At 34.2% G+C, this 19,177-nt stretch overlaps 3 protein-coding genes and 1 long non-coding RNA gene across 4 annotated transcripts in view; 2 read left to right on the plus strand and 2 right to left on the minus strand.

Annotated features, from left to right (window-relative positions):
• Positions 1–234: 234 nt before the first annotated feature.
• On the minus strand, positions 235–2,094 carry LOC118737746. Its single transcript, XM_036468478.1, has 5 exons — positions 1,543–2,094; positions 1,198–1,456; positions 988–1,131; positions 531–913; positions 235–446 (listed from the first exon to the last, which is right to left on the minus strand). The coding sequence occupies exons 1-5, from the start codon at positions 1,560–1,562 to the stop codon at positions 392–394; spliced, it is 861 nt and encodes a 286-aa protein (XP_036324371.1). The 5' UTR covers positions 1,563–2,094; the 3' UTR covers positions 235–391.
• Positions 2,095–2,178: 84 nt separating this feature from the next.
• On the minus strand, positions 2,179–4,397 carry LOC118737747 (protein CREG1). Its single transcript, XM_036468479.1, has 4 exons — positions 4,217–4,397; positions 2,795–3,283; positions 2,648–2,729; positions 2,179–2,540 (listed from the first exon to the last, which is right to left on the minus strand). The coding sequence occupies exons 2-4, from the start codon at positions 3,242–3,244 to the stop codon at positions 2,428–2,430; spliced, it is 645 nt and encodes a 214-aa protein (XP_036324372.1). The 5' UTR covers positions 3,245–3,283; positions 4,217–4,397; the 3' UTR covers positions 2,179–2,427.
• Positions 4,398–15,687: 11,290 nt separating this feature from the next.
• LOC118737750 lies at positions 15,688–16,722 on the plus strand. Its single transcript, XR_004992838.1, has 2 exons — positions 15,688–15,870; positions 16,536–16,722. It is a non-coding gene; the product is annotated as an uncharacterized LOC118737750 (long non-coding RNA).
• A 448-nt stretch (positions 16,723–17,170) lies between these two features.
• The window catches only part of LOC118737745 (organic cation transporter protein), a 39,476-nt gene continuing 37,469 nt past the window's right edge, over positions 17,171–19,177 (plus strand). Inside the window, exon 1 of the mRNA XM_036468476.1 lies at positions 17,171–17,370. Within this exon, the coding sequence (XP_036324369.1) occupies positions 17,249–17,370 (122 nt within the window). The 5' untranslated portion in view covers positions 17,171–17,248. The remainder of the gene's footprint in view (positions 17,371–19,177) is intronic.

A 19,177-nucleotide genomic window follows, 5' to 3' on the forward strand; every position in this document is an offset into this window, starting at 1 on the left:
TAGTGTTTTAAAAGTGTAAACTGGTTATTTAGTGCATTTTTGGTAATTGCTCATAGAAAACAACGAAATTTAAGAAAAGTTTTTGTTTATAACTTTTAAATGGTTAATAATATTAACCCTCCTCCTCCAGATTGTGAATAGGGGGGCCGAAACACATCGTTCGGTACCCCTCCCGACTTTCCGGACCTTTTTTAGGGGTTGTTACCCTACACTAGAAAATTGCCAAAAATAATATTAAACTGTTGGGTAGCGGTAAACTATTATTAAAAAATTCCTTTGTACTTAGGTATATAATTTACGTACAAAATACTTATTTCATACGTATGTATACACATACATATAAATCCATTTTATTTTATTCTAATTAACATTATTAACAGCGAACAGTTCATCACTCGTTCGTTGGCTCAAAATTTAGGCAAACTTGCGCCAGTTGTGTTTTCAATCTTTGTTTAAACAAAAGGGATAAAGTACAATTAATTTATATATGTAATGTTTTTAGTTATAACTTGTATGAAATACATATGTACCTCTGTGCATCGTTGTACTCATATCTATCAAGCTCGCATAATACGAATTCCGAAAATACTTCTTTCCATCTTCTATTTGTATGCAATTCCTGCGGTCTGTTAGTAAACGACTTCACAGGCGGCACAGATGATAAAGGGTCGGACGTAAAATTTTCTAAATCAGAAGCCTCATTTTCGGGCAAAAGCTGTGTACATTGTTTCAAAACAATTTCATTATTGAGAGTTTGTTCATTATCAATCGCGCAATTATCGCCATCACGCATCATTAAAGAAGCATAATTATTGCCCATTATATTAGAATCGTCCGAGCTTATAATGTACTCCAAATCACTATCATCTTGTAGTGGATTCGCCAGAGAAGTATTACTTTTTGTTTCGGAGTGCTAGAGGAAAGAAGTATGAAATTAACGATAATAGGTGCAAGATATAATATTTAAAATGAAGTCTAATCAATTACCAAATTTTCCTCCTTTACATTTCCTTTGAGTTTATGCGCTTCTGATTTAGTTAAAAACTGCATAGGCAAATATAATTCGAAAGTCGATTCAAATTTGCTTCCCGGATGTAAACTTTCATACGCGAGTGCTTTTTTCCGCTCTGTCTGCATATAGATACACAAGTGACTGTTGCATTATACCATGATAAAAACACATATGTAGGTACATACATTAAATCGAGAACGCAAATTATTCCAATAATTTTTTGCATCGTTTACGCTGTGGTTGGTAAACATAGCGATGTCCACCCAGATTTTGTGTCGAACTTCCCGATTTTTATACAATACGGAGGAAAAATCCCATATAGCTTCTCTTGATCCTATGAACTCCACAAGCTTCCTCGATTCCTCGGTTGTCCATACTTTTTCTATTCGTCGAGGACGTTCAACCCATTTCTTCATATTTGACCGTCGCATTGCATGTTTTAATCTGGAAAAGTATATACACAATTGAAGAAGGATTTAGCATCACTGATATAGCGCGAATTATATCCATGTATTAATGTTTATACTCACATATTAGACTTCGCACTCATTTTTTGTTAAAAAGAAACTCGCGTCCGACAACACGAAGTATCAGAATGACAGCATAATGACAGTATTGTCATTGTTAAATGAACCGGTTTATTCATAGGGTTGTATTTTGACATACTTAAATGGCATACTGACATTTTAGCAGGCGCCCGAATAGTGTGCTTTATTCAACAAACAATTTATGGAGCTATAATTATTATAACAATCCGGGTTTACGTTTTTTTTTGGAGGTGAGCTTCCAAGTTGTTTCAAAAATCATGTTAAATATTGAAAAAATAAATTAACCCCTGATACGTTTTGACTAGGTATTATACATATGTACATAGTTACAATGTTCGAAATAAAATGATTTTGGTATCATAACATCTTAGTAGTAATACTGAGTAGCACTTAACCGGCTCTATGTTGAATATCGTCATTGTCAGTAAAAGTGACGATACGGACATCGGCAGCCATTTTACTGATGCGGCGACGATCGTCGACCACGATAATGACGACATTCAGCATAGGGTTGAATGAAGGCACCTGTAGACGAAAGTTTTTGATTTGATGATTGTGTGTTCAAGCTGAAACTTGTTAGACATTAACGCAAACGCAAAAATAATCAGTCGAGTTTTATTTTGTATACAAATTGGCATGTATGTATGTGTATACAAACATATTTTATTAATCATTTTCTCGGTAATATTTTACAAAAATATATTTTACGTATATGTACGTTAAATTGAACTTTCTACCATGTACATATATGTATACGTACATATGTAAACTATTTGAATGTATTGCTAAATATTTTTTTGTAGATATCTGATATCGAATCACTAGTTCCTACCTCAGTCATTGTATTTTATCACCACATTAAATATGTTACTTCATTTTTGTGTTGTAATAGTCTTCTACCGATACGTCATGCGGGCCTCCATAGTAGTCCAGTACGAAAATGTTTTCTATTTCCAATTCACATAAATAGAAGTTATGTGCTAGTAAAATATAAATAAAACCAAAATTATAATTGTGCATTTTAGAAGTAGAGCAATTAAAATTAAGTGCGATTTTTAATAACTTTTGGTTTGATTTATTATTATACCTTTAAGCCAATTCCTTGCAGCTGGATGCCGACTTTTGAATGCCTCTATCCAATCGTTGTAGTCAACGTTTTTGCTGTCCAACTGCAATTAAGCGATCAATATGAATTTCTTATGTGTATAAATAAAAGAAGGTTTTTATCTCTCACCCTCTTAACCTTCCCGCTTATTATAGTACGTGCACATGTTGGTTCCATTGGGTCTTCGCGTCGTTTTTTACAATTTAAATTTTGTTCATCGGTAAAAAGGAAAGTTACTTTATTATTATTCTGCCAGTCCGGACCGGTAAAATCCAAATCGGTTAATAAAAAATGTATTCGACCAGTTGATTTGCCATTCAATGCGCTATCATCCACTGATATTACATTGACCATCGGGTAGTTGGTGATTTTTTCATTTGTCGATATACTGCCTACTGATGCCCAACTGGCCTGGTGCACTAAGTTGCGAGCAACCAACGCATGATCCGTGCTGCGAAAGTGACGTTTGTATTCGGCAATGATAAGGGCATCCTCATATGCTGAATAACCGGTACAATATTCAAACGATAATAATGCTAACAGGAGAAGAGATAGGATATTGACATCTGCTCTGGCCATGGTGATTTTTGCTCTTGATTTCCGTTGTGGTTTTCGCTCCTGAAAAGCAAATATTTTCAATGAAGATTTGTATAATAGATAGAAACCCGTTGCTTAAGGAATTTATAAGTTTTTGTTTATGGACAACCGAACCAATCAGATAAATTACTTGTTTGAATCGGGAACGCTACCTTTTATTTGTTTTGACCTATCAATGCAAACTGAACTGCGTAGGTGCTTGCAAAATAAATATGTACTACATATGTATATGCATTTACATATACATCCATATATTTTATAAATAAAAATTTCCTTATCTATCGCATAAAGAAATTGCTTGCACTTCATTCATATCAGGGACTTTTACGTATAAAATGATAACTCAACTTTTGTTTCTTTCGTTTTCGTTCACTAAACCAAAATATTTAATAAAGTGCATGCTTGTAGTAAAAAACGTGATAAAATAGCTCTTTCAGTAACATCTTACAACAATTTACCAATAAGCCTTTCTTAATATAAGATATTTTCTTCTAAAATATAGTACCTAGGATGCGATTTCGAACTACATGAAATGTATTAGGAAACATTGTTTCTTCACAATACGTCTTTTTGTGGCTTACAAATGAAGCAGGCTGATGCTTTTTATCAATGCAATGGAATTCATCCAAAAAGTAAAAAAAAACTAAATAAATATACTATGCATAGTATGTATTTACATATTTATGTCTATGACAAAGAGAACCTTCACGTACTTGCACTGCCCAATCGGTCGATTGCAGTTGCCCCTGTTGCTGACAATTTTACGGTTCCCAATAGAATGATAAACCATTATCGCATGATCACAAAACACGGCGCAATAAAATTGGTAAACAACCCAAAATTATAAATGCATACATATTCCACATAAAATATATGCATATTTTTGCATACATTTCTATCAGCACTTTTAAGAAATGGGTACTTTTAATTAAGGCTCACAAATTCTATACTCACTTGCTTTTTTGCCTACTATCTTTTAGAATTTTAGTTCACACTTCCTTTGTTCTAATTTCGAGTACTTTTGTTCATGAATCAATTTCATTTAAATATTGGGCACCGCTTTTATAGCAGCAGCTCTATTTTCATGTGATCTTTGTTCTTTGTGCGGATTCATAATCAGCTGCTTTTGTATTGTATTTTGTTCAATTATTTCGCCATAAACAAATAAATTTCTGCAATTGCTTTGTACATCTTCGCGGACAGAGTTGCATTCAGAGCCTATGTTCTATGCTTTGGTTACTCAAACGTACGTAACGTAACGTACTGATACATGAACGAAAGACACAAGATCACGTAAGAACAAAAGAGTGAAAAAAGTCAAATTTTTTAGCGGGTTCTACGCCATCTTGTTTCACTGGAAAACGAGCGAAAAGTAAACAAAGCAAAGAAAACAACGAAAACCAAAATTATTGTCAGCCACTTTAAACGCACAATTTAGGTAAAATGATGCAACAAAATGCTTTAAAATGTTTTGTCATGTTGAATTAACTCTTCTTTACTTGAATATTGTATTTTTGGTTCATGGTACAGATAGAAAACGTGTTACTCCAGCAGGTTTAACTCATACCCTACAACAACAACAACAACAGCATCACGGGGAAACTAATGTTTATAATGTTTATTCCACAACATTATAAACAAAAAAAAAAATACGTTTATTGAGTTGCGTTAGTCTTTTAGAAAATGAGCGATATTTACATACATATATACTTATAGATGTTCATTTGTATATAAGTGCACTTCTGAAGCTCAAACAGCTTTAAGTGCCATCCATATGTAAGTATTTACTATTTTATATCTTTTGGCTAATTCAAGAGGCATTTGGAAGCGTTTATTATTGGCCCTAGTGATAGAACGATACGAGTACCGAGTACAAAATATCGATAATTTTTACGAGTACTGAGGTAATATCGAGAACTCGATACTTTTTGACATGTACTGTGTAATTATCGAGAATACGAAAAAGATACGGCGTGTGAAAAACTTATAAAGTAAAATGATTCTTAAAATTTACATGAAAATTTTCGTTCTTTCAATTAAAAAATGTATCTTTTAGTATAGTTAGTTACGTATTTTTTAGAAAAACATACATTTTTAAAAAAATTGCCACAATTTCGTGTTTTTAGTGTTCTCGATATAGATATGCATATCAAATGAACTGTATTTCAATTATCTTTCCAACTATATCCACATTTTCAAAATCGGCTTAAGGATTTCTAAAATATAATCTTTTGGAGATATTGAAAATTGCACGGGAAAAATATACACCATTAAAATCAGGAAAAGGGGCGAGTCAGGGCCACTTTTTATTTTTTTCTAGATCTAGATGATAAACGCTTGCAAGCGTGTCGTATGAAATCAGTTTCCGTGTTATCGTTTTCATAAGCCCGACAAATGCATTGATCTGAATAGCTGTGGTCAAGGCACGGACTTTACCACTTTATTGTTAGATATACCAACTTTTTAGCTATATTTTTATGCCATTTTCTTTTATCCTGCTCTCCGGCTTAGTTTACTTTTACACCAGAAATGGCATCGCCGCCGGAATGCGCAATCTTGTATTTTATCATTCTTGCGTAGTTTGCTCTCTCATTCGTAATTCGCACTCCAATCACCTTTCGAATAACGCAATTTGCCATACAAAATTTTGAGAGCGAATTACGTCATTTGTTGGTAATTCAGATCCAATTAGCATTACGAACAAATCCATTCCGTCTCTAATTTTAATCGGATATTTATCGAAACTAGTTCACAAATCAACACTGACAATTTTTCTGAATAGGTACTAAAAGTAAAGATAATAAGTGTGTACAACACCAACTTAATACAGAATTTATAAATTTCTAACAATAACTTACATTTTGCACCAATCTCATATAGAAGAAAACAAAAACAAAACACAGACGGTGAACTGTCAAATCGAATTAAGAATGTGCCCTCGGATATGTGGGGTAATTCGCGATCGTAAATGAGGAAGCGAACAAAGTAAAGAACAAATTGGAGGACTTGGGGTACAACTGAGAAAGAAAGAGGGTATTTTTCGTCGGACAGATACAACTAAATGTATTAAAAAAAATTTATTTACTCACATATGTAACAACAAAACCGTTCATAAATAAAAGTTCAATATCATTTGAACAAAACAATGTTACACTGGCGATCAAAACTGAGCGCATGGTGATTTAATTTTAAATATTTACAATAAGAGTATTCACGGAAACGCGTAAATACCTCGTAACTTCGTAAACCTCGTAAATAAACCGATTTTCCATACAAAATTAAGTAAGTTTACGAGGTATACATGGCTTTGAGGAATTAAGGCGTTTATATGAAGTGCCCTGATGATTTCAAATTAATTTTTTATAAAAATATTTTTTATGCTTTAGCTAAAACCATAAAATGAATTCAAACTTTCAAACTTAAGACAAACTCTAGAAAAACGCCACAAATTTTCACAAAATTTTTGGACTTTTTAATCTGTATTCTTGAATATGCCGTTACATGGCTCATGAAATTTTAGTAAAATAAGTGCAAGTTCACGCGGCTAAAAATCGTGAGGATTTTTGATACTTTTTTTGCTGACGGCTTTTTTCATACTAATTTGAAGAAAATGCGCAAGGCAGGTTTTTATAAATTGCACTTCCTATGTGAAAAAACCGCGGTTTAAAACGTGCACTCATTTTAATAAGATTTCATGCGGCATGTAACTGCATATCCAAGAATTCATATTAACAAGTTAAAAATTTTGAAGGAAATTTGTTGCATTTTTCTAAAATTTGTATTAAGTTTGAAAATTTGATTGATGTACATATGTATTTGGTTTTGTTTAAAGCATGAAAAGAATTTTTATAAAAACTAACAAAAAATTGACTTTAAAAACATTGTAGTTATTTAAAAAATCACCATGCACTCAGTTTTGATCGCCAGTGTATATACATAAAAATATATGTACATACACATATGTATATATGTATACATATTTAGGATTAAATATGGCAAAGAATATTTTCAAATAAAAATTATACTTTTGGATCAATAATCGCCGGTGAAAGTTGAAGAATTCAAACACGCTGAAAGCGAAAAGTGAACGATTTCGGGCAAAAATGGGGAACCCCGTAGTATGGGGTGACAAAAAGTCAAAATGCGATATATGCATTTCTCAAAAATAAATGAACGCAAACATATTTTTTTGTGTGGCATTTCAGGCGGAAAACTGTCAAACAGCTGAAAAATGAAACACAAAAACAAAAAAATTCTGAACAGAAACTCCCTGGGAGTTTTCTCTCTTTTCCCTTTCCTCGTATCATGAATAAAAATTGCTTGACGATTTTTTATATTAAAGGGCGGAGTTGAGCTGTCAAAAAAGTGTCGAAACAGCTTTTTTGAAAATCAAATTTCCTCCTCCCAAATTTTCGAGAAAATGCTACTCCCTGGGAGTTAATTATTGGAGGATTTCTTTCTCGGGAGAAACAAATTCCCGGAGAACAAACTCCCCGGGAGTATTAAGAATTGGGCTGATGATCTTTGCTCACCAATTGTGGTTTCTTTCACTGCACAATGAAAAATTTGAGAGAGAGGGAGAACTGAACTGCATGATCAGCAGTGCTGCCAACTATTTTTGAGTAGAAAAATCCAGATTTTTATAAAAACCCGCTAGAGAAAGCAATAACAATTGGTGACAAGAAATCATATGATCGCCTGCGTAACAGCGCACTTAGTCTTCCCTATAGCGTCAATCAGCCAGGCAGATGCACCTTCCCCACTAAGGGATGTTGTTGGTGTTGCGGCTACATTAAGGGATCGGACATTCCGCTCAATCACATCCCAAGAATATAAAAAACAACAAAAATATCGCAGTCAGCTTGGTCAGCATATACTAATTCGGATCAGCACTTAAAATTCCTCTACAATCTCTTACAAAAAATATCTAACTTACTTACATATTAATGTACGTACATAAAAAAATATTAAGTAGCTACTAGTAGACAACTCGTTGCCAAGTGCATGATAAATTAAATTTTCACTCGTGTTTACATTTGGATTCTAAAACAAATATAGACCGTCTAAGGTATTATTTTCAAGAACAAAACTTGAGTGTATATCTGCAGTCTGATCCAATTATTTTCGTGCCTCCATAAATGTAGATTTTATTTCAATGCTAATTTTGTTATTAGCGCCCATAATCGTGGTTATAGGTTTTCACAAAGTGCCATTGGTAAAAATTTTTCACCAGACTATCAATTCGGTAATACCGCCAAAAGATAGAGAGAGCATACCCGACTTGGTAATTCATATTTTTGCGTTTTCAAATAAAAACATTTTACTTAATTTTAGAAGATGGGTGGTCTAGGTAAAACTTTTTCCGGTCACGGTCATCATATATCCTCGCACAACGCAACTGGTGTAGATTGAATTATAAGTACTTTTACGAGTAACTATATTTATGCATACAGTTATGTATATATACATATGTATACAATTCTTTGGAATATCATTTCATTTGCACAGTTGCGAAAGTGTTCTATTTTTTAATCTACGTGCTTAGGATAACATTGTGGTAGTTTTGTGGAAGAACGTTATAACTAAAAAATAAAAAAAAATGCGATAAAACGCTTCGAAGGCTTTAGTTAAATTTTTCGCATTTTGCATCAAACAAAAATAAATAACAACGAAAACAAAACAATAAGTATAATTTCAATATTTAATTCACTTCAAACACTAACATAAGTATAGTGTAAGCGACCATCAACCCTGCAAAAATCGCGACTACTCCATGCATACGTGTAAAGAGTACTCCCTAAGGACCAAGGAATACTCCAAAATTAACCACAATTCATATAAAAAATATGGTCCAATTAACATTGCGATGTCCTAGGGCAGGACCATATACTCCATCTCTGCATTACATCAGAGTAGCACTAAACTACTCCCAACATACTCCAATGACATTATCGTTATATTTTTTCGTTTGTACACGCTTTTGTTCTTCACTTCTCATATGCTTTTTCGAAATTAATAAAAACCAAGACAAAAATTAAAAATTACATGTTCCTCTGACGGCATTTGAACCTGAACATGCTGGGAGCTCACAACTAACAGCGAGCATCTCTACACGTTCAGCTACAGCCAGACATGCAAATGTGCTTTCAAATGCTCAACTTCAATCACATTTCGTTAAAACACGAGCAGTTATCGGGTAACAAAGAATAAGCTGGCGCAGAGATACGAGTTGGTCCGCTACAGCATGACAGAGGAACACTTTTGTAAGTACTCCAATATACCACAAATGGACTACATGGTCCAACGATTTTTGCAGGGAATTATTAATATAATAAAGCCATCGTCTAGCTATACTTTGGTTACTTACTTTGATCAAAGAGTGACTGTTTATTAACCGACTTCCAAAAAAGGAGGAGGTTATCAGTTCGTCGGAATATTTTTTTATTTTTATTTTATTTTTTTTTATGTATGTTACCGCATAACTTTGGACCACGTCAATCACGTTCTTTTTGCATCGGAAAGGTAGTGTCTCAGAGGTGGTCCCATACTAATCTGGTTAAGATCCGATCAGTGGATCATGAGATATATATATATATATTTTTTTTTTTTATATGAGAGTTGAAGTCGGTTTTTTTTTCTAAAAATTACTTGTTTTGTTATAATTGCTACGCCAAGTGCTACCGAATGTTCTGGCAAGGAAGACAAATTTGTTCTTACGAGCACAGAACCTAATTGTTAAAATTTTCGTGGATTCATACAGCTTATACATACAATACATACATATGTATATGAGGCATTATTCGTTAACAGAAGTCCCGCTCTCAAAAAAATTGGGTTCAGGTAAAAAAATCGGTTATATTCTTAAAAATTCGGTAAGTTTAAGTGATGAGTTATGTGTTTTGAAATCCAACATGGCGGACAAATTTTTCGCCCGAAACTTGTTGCTCGGGATTTTTTGGGGTCGCCGATTTTGAATGTGACGAGGTTTTCGGGAGCGCTGATCAAGTATGGCGTATAAATTGTTGATAATTCTTTGGATTCAGTTGAAATTTGTTACTGGGATGAATTATCTAATCATTCTTCAAAACCTTGACCGCCAAAAAAGCCACACTAATCATTTAAAACTACATATACATTTTTACCGAATTTTCAAGAACTTAACCAATTTTGCTCCCCCATATGTATGTATGTATGTATGTAAATTAAAAGGACTATTTCAATAATCAAAAAAAAGCTAGAAAATCTCGGGGCCAGAAAAAAAAATAGGCTAGATTTAGCCTTAAAAAGGCGAAGCTAACAACATTGCTTAAGGACCAAATTCACAGTGTAGTTAACTGAAGATTCTGAGTTAACTACAAACTTGATAGATAACGTAATGAATTGTTTACAAAATATAACGGGCGGCTGACGGTAATTTCTGCATACTTGACTCAACCCATTTTTAACCGACTTCAAAAGGAGAAAGGTTATGAATTCGTCGGAATATTTTTTTTTTAATGTAATTTACCGGATAACTTTGAACCACGTGAACCGTTTTCGACAATTTTTTACCGGAAATGTGGTGCCTCAATGGTAGCTCTATGCTTATATGATTTAGTTCCGATCATTGGATCATGAAGAAATTAACGGTACTCCTAAATATTTATACATATATGAGAATTGGTGTCGGCAATGTTTTTGCTTAAAAATTACTTCTTTTAGATTATGACGTTCTTCCAATAAACGCTCCAAACGAGCGACATGTATGAACAAATACTTAAATTGTTGTTTTGTAATGACTCAATTAAAGTATTATTTTTCAAATATTGATTGGGTGTAGTAGACAACCAAATATACTATGTATAAACCGAAATTTATGCATTTGGATACTTAATTGATAACGAAAAATTATCAAATTAGGTACCTATGTATGTATTTATGTACACATGTATTACATTTACATGTATGCCTTTGGTTTTTATCTTCTTATTACATTACTTTTGTTTGGCTTATTTTTCCTAATTTCCTTTCATTCTATGTATACTGATGATGAAGTTGCCGGCAGTGCACAAGCGGATAACTCTGCATACAAAATATGAAGACATCTATGACTACTTGTGAGTGCAAATGCATTTTTGTTCACAAAACCATTTGTGTGCATGTATGTACTGTGCGTGCATGCATTCTTAATTTTAAATGCATTTTGCAGCGCAGCTAATATGTCGTCAGCTTCAACAGCGACTGCGACTCAGGCAGCGCTGTTAACGGCGACGTCAAATACAGCAATATTAATCTGGATCAGTGTTGCGACTCGCGAAAGTCAATTAAGGAGTAAATCACTTGTAAAATAGGAGTGAACACCACATTTATGCAGTAGATTTTATACGAAAATTTTATGCCTGGGCATGTAACTAGAAAAGCTCACAATGGATCCCTTTAATCGGGAAAAGTGCCAAGAGAATTCTATTTTGAAACTTTAAGCCATATGAAATTGGAAATCATTTAAGCATCTTGATACAAAAGCCAAACCCGAACCAATATAAGAATAATATGTCACGTATTTATGTGCACATATTAGGTAGTTCGAATATCCGCCTTTTTCCTAAACTTTGTTCGAGTGAATAAAAACCGGTTTCCAATTTGGAAATTAAGAACATATTTTTCACAGAGGACAAGATCTTTTGAAAAAAGGCGCAGATTTTAAAGCAAGCGAAGTAGATTTAAAGATTAAAAAAAAAACAAACTGGAGTAAATCTACTCCAATCGGAGTAAGGTCCGAACGCTGATCTGGAGGTTATGTTCCTCACTGAGTGTCTTTTTAGATGCAGCTAGCACACATCTGTTTTGTGCATTCACCCTGCAGTAAAATTTAGTGACAGTCTGACAAAGCGCTAGTTCCGAACTACACATCTCAGAACTATCTCTGAACTAGTGCAAAAGGAATGCAGAGCGGGACAGTTAAAACTTGCGGTGTAAATGTGCAGATGCTCACTACTCGTACAATATGAAAGTAGCTCGGCGAGAAGACTTCCGACTCAAGCCTCGTTGGCCGCGAGTTCAAATCGCGGTGGAGGCAGTTGTGAGTTTTCAAATTTAATGAATTTAAGCTGTTGCGTGCAGCTTACAATATTTTCTTTTTTTTTTTAATAAAATATGTAACAAAAACGGATTCTTTAATAGAAAAGAAAAAACGAAAAAAATGCCCAAAAATCGAATCGCAAAAACGTTTCCTTATAAAAAAAACTGTCCAAAATCGAACCGGTTAAAAACTGGTTACAAAGTAAGGCACTGGGCGACAATTGCCACCGCCAATGACATCGCCGTGTAAAACTGGACAGTTGAAAGCTGCTTGGGTATTGAGCTAGAATTGGCACTGTCGGCAAAATGTCTAGTTCTACGCTAGTTCTAGGCTAGTCAGATTTTCTGCAGGGTGTATATACTTATGTATGTATGTATGAATGTATCTATGTACGTACGTGCATATGTATGTAGGTGTGTTTGCTGCGCTTACTTCTGCTGTCGCAAAGTCAACGTCAATCCTTTGAGTGATCGCACAAGTGTATGAACAAATGAAAGCACTATTTTCGAGGGCGGTTAGCCGGCTGTCTGGGTAAATTTATTATAGTACCAACATGGCATGAATATGTACATACATATGTATGAACGTGCTAGGGATGTTGCGAATGTGGAATTTTAGACATCCGCAGATTCGAATGTCAAGTATTTTTAAGAAATATTTTGGGTGAATAAAAAAGGAAACATTAGTGATTTTTAATATTTTTTATTTTATTATTTAGTACTTGAATTTAAAAATTGGAACATTGTATTTAATAAAAAGTTATATTGCTGCCTTTTCGGGGTAGAACCTGTTTCTTAAAGGGTCGTAAATCAAACCTGCGCCACTAAATAACTACTCGGTCGAAGCGACCAACTGGAAAAACTTGAAACTTGACAAAATTGTAAATTCTTTTCGATTGACGCTGCACCAGTTGAGAGTACTTTCAGTTATATTTATTTTTTTGGAGTGATACTTCTTTAGTGGCGGTTGGTTGGTTGGGAGTAAATTGGCAAATTCAACGGAAATTGCACACGGAAATGGTGTAACGGAAATGGTTGGGGTTGCAACAAGTGCTCCTTGAGTGTATGCACATGGTATGAATTTAACAAAAACTTGCTAGTAAAAGGTTAAAGAATAACGCTTAGAAAAATACCAATACAAGAATGAAAGTAAATAGATAAAGAAAAAGATAAAGGCAAAGGCAAAAATAAAAAGAAAAACAAAGATTTGTAAAGACAAAGGAAAACCAAGATAAATTTAAACACTTCACTTAGTATATGTGGGCAAAGGTGAAGGGGAATATGTAGACGAAGAAAATGATAAAAAATAAAAGTAAAAGCAAAGATAATTATAAAGAAAAAGATGTGGATGAGGATATCGATAAAAGTAAAGATGAAGATAAAGGAAGAAAGATGAAACTAAAGGTAGTTATAGAGAAAAGGATATAGATGGAACCACAGGGACTTAATCAGTGAACTCTTTTTGGATTTTAGAGATTTTCGGGATTTATCGATATAACAACCGATATTTTTATCGCTTTTGTTATAGATATTTTTATCGACTTTGTTATCGAAATTCTTCTCGATATTGTTGACAATTTTGCTATCGATATCTTCGGAACATAGCGACATAAAAATCGATAGTTTTATTCATTCTGTTATCGATATTTTTATCGATTTTGTAATCGATATCTTTAACGATTTTGTTATCGATATTCTTTATCCATACTGTTATTGGTTTTGTTATCGATATCTTTTTTATCGAATTTGTTACCGGCATTTTTATTGATTATGTTATCGATACTGTTATCAATTATTTATCAATTTTGTTATCGATTATTTATCGGTTTGTTATCGATACTTTTATCGATATTGCAATTTATGTAATTTTAAAAAGTTACATGAGGCAATTAAGTAATGTGTCGAACACGTAATAACAAATTGAGAGACTGATATTACAAGTTGTAGTTTATAAATGCAATTTAATCCTCAATATAGGAATAGGCAAATACAGATATAGCTGTTTATATACACACATACATATGTACATACATAATCTGGGTTTCACACTAACCTGGTTATCAGGTTATTTGTTTAAAAATTATTATTTAATACATAGTGAGGTTGCTCACTCTTGTCTGGTTATCAGATTATGTGGTTATGTGGTACAATTTTTTATTCAGTTTCAAACAATACCCTGATAACCAGGCAAGTGTTTTTTTTAATGAATAAAAAACAAACCTCATAACCAGATTACCTGACAACCAGGAAGGCGTGAACACCCAGAATAATGCAATTTCGAAAGTAAAGTTAGCTAAGTGGGCTTAGGATGTACATTTGCGCTAACCTAAATAGCACACTTTTATTTTTTTAAATATTCATAATTTTTTACGTGATAACATAAACCTATAAGTCAAAGTTTCAAACTTTGTGTTCAGTTCAGGAAAATTTAACAAATTTCAAAATTTTCAACTTTATTTTCAGAATTTTTAGAAACTTATTAGGTATGCAGTTTTGTAGCTACCCACCGAGGGGTAACCGCCGTTTTAAAATTTATATTTTGCTCGTACCAGGGATCGAACCCAGGTCCTACGGGGTGATAGTTACTCTCTCGAAAACCTCAAAAGCCCTTTCTTTATTCTTCGACATCGTTCACTTTTCTGGGCCATATAAAGAGACGGGTATGATGACGGCCGCCGTAGCTGAGTGGTTAGAGGTGCAGTATGCTTTTGAAGTTTTCGAGAGAATAATTCTGCGCCAGCCCTATGGTTCCGTTTCATGATTACGCTTTCTTAGCCATGTAGTGCATGTCGGTGAACAGATTTTCCACAAGGCTACCCACGAACACAATGTAAAGGCTAAGTGCAAAAGGTCCTGTTTACACTTGGTGTGTATAGTTGACGGAACTGCGCAAAAATAAGATAGGCAATTTGGAAAGTTTTTTAGTCTCAGTCCAAACCAATAGACTGTTGTAGTGCCATGTAAGAAGAAAGAGAATTCTCTTTTTATACTCAACTGGTTATAAAGGCTTAAAATTAGTATTTTCATGGGACATGGCCGAAAAGCAAGATCATAAAAGTAATTACGAGCGTATTCCTCTTCTTTTGGTTTACTGGGTACATGCGGACTACTTACACAAACGCATGTTTTTTAGTCGGCTGTTCGTCTCGTGCGGCTAAAATTTTCAGCTGGCTATCTATCATAGTCGCAGCGCCGACAGTAGCAGTGGCAGTAGCAGCAGCGATAGAAGCCGCTGCGGCAGTGAACAGCCTGCGACCGAAAAGTTGCACGCAAAATGCGCGAGCATTCGACTACCTATAACATTGCGCGATCAACAGCCACTTTGTTTAGTCGTTGAAACGCACTCTTCGCGATCGGTACGGCAATAAATACAAATTTTAATTTCAAAAAAAAAAAAAAAAATTGTAAAATTAAATTCGAAACTGAAGTGAATTAAAATTGTAGATTATTTCTGTGTACTATGTACACACACACCCTTCCCGAAAACAGCAGTCACAATGAGTTCAAGCAAATAATAAACTAGTGCAATCTCCCGTTGTGCAAAATTTTTGGTACTGCACTCCTTGTCACCTTTATAGTTTTTCCTTGTGTTTGTTGTTCTACCTACCTATGTATGTATCTAGGCGCTAAAGGTGAGAAAGAAACGCATACAAATCGCGTGGTATCGTCGAGAAAATGCAACATCAGCGAAGGTAAAACTGCACAACATTGAAGTAGCTTACCAGAACGTGCCAGCTGCAGCTGGCTGGCTGTTGATATTGCCGGCGCTGCATAATGTACATACATACATATGTGCATACTCGTATTTATGTATGTATGTATTTTATGAAGTAAAATTCTAGACGAAGCGTGCAGTGAAATTTTTGGGGAAAAGTAGACGCCAACGCGTTCGGTCGATCGTTTAGTTTTATGTTTTGCTCCAACACACGCACATGACGAGCGGATAAAACGTCGCTGCAGAAACTACATTGTTGCATTTTTTTCGTTTTTTTGTGGGACATAAAATTATCAAAGCGTAGCCCAGATTGAAGTTCCCAACCAAAACTTTTAATTTTTTTGGGAAGCACTTCTTTTGTATCAATACAAGTCACCTCAAGACAATTTTCGCTTACCCGTTGCATTACATACATAGGTACATATGTGCATGTGTACACTATTTTGGTACAGATGGCTGTCGCTTGAAAATTTAATATTTTTTTTTTGCTCTACTTGTTAGTGGTTTGTGGGAGAATAGCTGTGATTTAGGTGGGAAGGAGAAAAGAGGCTGTGACGTCGACCAACACCAGTTGATTTGACCGCACTTGGCGCCAATCAAAAATCACAACAGCAAAGCATACGCAAACATAGAAAGAAAATAATGAAAACTCAAAAAGTGGTTCGTATTGAGCGTGAAAAGTGAAAGTGTAATCTAACTGTAGTTGATGATTGACAACAACAATTGCAATGGTAGGATCAATAAATATTAAAAGTGATAAATAAAAGAAGACACAATTAAAAAGTTTCCACCGAAATAGTAAATAAAATTAAAAACAAAAAAAATTATATCTATGCACTAAAAGTATTCGCGCTACAAAAGACATACATATGTACGTATGTATTTATGCAAGTTTTGTTCAATTGCATTGTCAAACGATGACCGTTTTGTCAACAACAGAAAAATGCTTCTTAAGTACCTACTTATTTGCATTTAAACGAAGTCTATGAAAAATAAACTAATTTGCAAAATTCGTTTGTGTTTAAAAATACATACATAAATGAATTCCACGACTTTAAGTATAAATATAAGCAAATAGAACAACTCAAAAGTACGATTTAAAAAATATATGTATATTTACATATATTAATAAGTAAAATAAAAGCGTTGTAAAAAACACAACAAAACTTTCTATACATACATTGTAAAAAACAAATAAGTAAACAAACCCAATAATGACAGCGAAATCAAAGACGGAATACGATGAAAAGACGAAGGAGACTATCAGCGAAAAGACCTTGAAAGACATACTCTCCGAACAGTTGGAACGTGTTGGCTCCGGTGGCTTATTTGTTTGGTAATTATTTTCTCTTATCTTTCCTGGTTTCTTAGTTCGCCATTAGACGAAAACAATATTGTACATATGTACAGTCATGTGAAAAATAATAAAGACACGACATTTTGACCAGTTTGGCCTATTTTTCTTTTGTTTGTTCAATTTTTTTAATAAATATACAGTTCATTATCTAACAAATATTATGTAAGCTAAATTGTCAAAAAGGGACAATATGTTATTTTTCTCATCACAATAGGGTGGTAAAAAAAAAGTTTAAAATATTGAGCTCTCATCCCCTACGATTTGTTTAAATGGAATAAAACTACACGTATTTTTTTTTTTGTTCAAAAAAAGATATTTGGGACTGCCTCAAAGTTCATAAAGTTATGGGAAAGCAATACTTTTTCGTAGAAATGGTACAGAATTCTTGAAAATCAATATTTTTCGATTGGAAAACTCTATTTCTTTTTAGGAAACTTCCGATTATAATACCCAGTTTTTTATTTTACCATTTTTTAATATTATTGATTTTTTATGGGACCCCCATTGCATTTTTTGGGGGTTTTGGGGACCTATAAAAATAGTTAACATACAAAAAAAGATTAAATTACAGACATTTAGCCGGGCCCTGGAAAATTGAGACCTCAACGAGCCTGCCTCTCCCATAAAAAGTGAGCTTAAGCTCAGAGATAATTTTTGCATGGTTGAAGTTGGCTTAAGCTCAAGAATTTGTACCGAAAATTGAATCGGAGGAACAGTTTGGTACACTTAACTTCTGACCTTCTGTGGTTCACTCTTGGAGAGATGCGCATCCTGTCAGCTAAACGAAGGCTGGGCGAAGACTAAAAGCCTAATTATGGCAACTTAACTTAACTTAACGGAACATAGAACTTAGGAAATCAAAATGAAACAGCTTCGACGTGGCATTAAGTTTCGGGTGTTCAATTATAAGCAAAATCCATTTAAGAGAATCTTTAAGTGAGAGCCAGTAAGTTGCGTTAAGTTCCCATAATCAGACCATAAGGCATAAGCAATTGCAATACCCTTCGGATATAGGGTGGATCGGAGCGATCCAATGAGCTCATTGTGCTTGCAAAGTCGCAGACGGACGATTAAGTGAAATAACCTTAGCACGTTCTATTAGGCTTCACAGCCTTCGTGAGGCTCTCTGGCATTAAAAGTAGTCGCATTCGTAATCGGCATGCGGCTATTCGGCGACTAAGTAATGGTCTTCGCTATGTGGAATCACAAAGGACAATCTCCAAGTGCGTCCCCTAACTTAATTTACAATAACATTAAATGTTAGCTATTTTAAAGTCAATCCACCTTATTTTTCTTGAGGTCATCTGGTCACACTGGCCACAGTATCAAGTTGGACTTAGGAATTTTAAAAAGAACTAGCGTCCAAAACCATTGCGCCAATTTCAAGATGTTAAAAAATCTACTTTTCAAATTGGCTAATAACATTTTGAGTGAAAATAAAGGAAAAGTAGATATGAACTATAATTAAAATTCGGCGAAAACATTTCTGCGTCCAAAGACAAATCGCTTGAAATCATTCACACTACAGGATTACTTCGATGTCATAACATAATTTACACCTTCTATCGCCCTCCTCACCCTCCGAATATCTGCTGCTAAAACTGTTAAAGCTATCCGTTAATCCGAATAAGTCGGAGTGGTGTCACCAAAGTACATACACACCTTTTTTTTACCCGTGACCCTAGACATCACAAGCGTGGGCTACTGCATATGAGTTGGGAGTGAGTATAAAGGCTCAACTGTGACTATGTAGCCAAAAGAACGACTACAGCCTATTGAACTTCAA

The sequence above is a fragment of the Rhagoletis pomonella genome, unplaced genomic scaffold, assembly GCF_013731165.1.
Source record: "Rhagoletis pomonella isolate Grant_MI unplaced genomic scaffold, Rhpom_1.0 Rhpom_scaffold_00004, whole genome shotgun sequence".
Taxonomy (NCBI): Eukaryota; Metazoa; Arthropoda; class Insecta; order Diptera; family Tephritidae; genus Rhagoletis; species Rhagoletis pomonella.

Bases quoted from the DNA above. Each gene is read 5' to 3' on its own strand.
- LOC118737746 (XM_036468478.1), bottom strand. From the start codon at position 1,562: ATGAGTGCGAAGTCTAATAT. The intron at 1,457-1,542 runs GTGAGTATAAAC...ATACTTTTCCAG, and splicing joins ATGAGTGCGAAGTCTAATAT to ATTAAAACATGCAATGCGAC. The intron at 447-530 runs GTACATATGTAT...GTTTAAACAAAG, and splicing joins GAGTACAACGATGCACAGAG to ATTGAAAACACAACTGGCGC.
- LOC118737747 (XM_036468479.1), bottom strand. From the start codon at position 3,244: ATGGCCAGAGCAGATGTCAATATCCTATCTCTTCTCCTGTTAGCATTA. The intron at 2,730-2,794 runs GTGAGAGATAAA...GCTTAATTGCAG, and splicing joins TAAGCGGGAAGGTTAAGAGG to TTGGACAGCAAAAACGTTGA. The intron at 2,541-2,647 runs GTATAATAATAA...ATATTTTACTAG, and splicing joins TGCAAGGAATTGGCTTAAAG to CACATAACTTCTATTTATGT.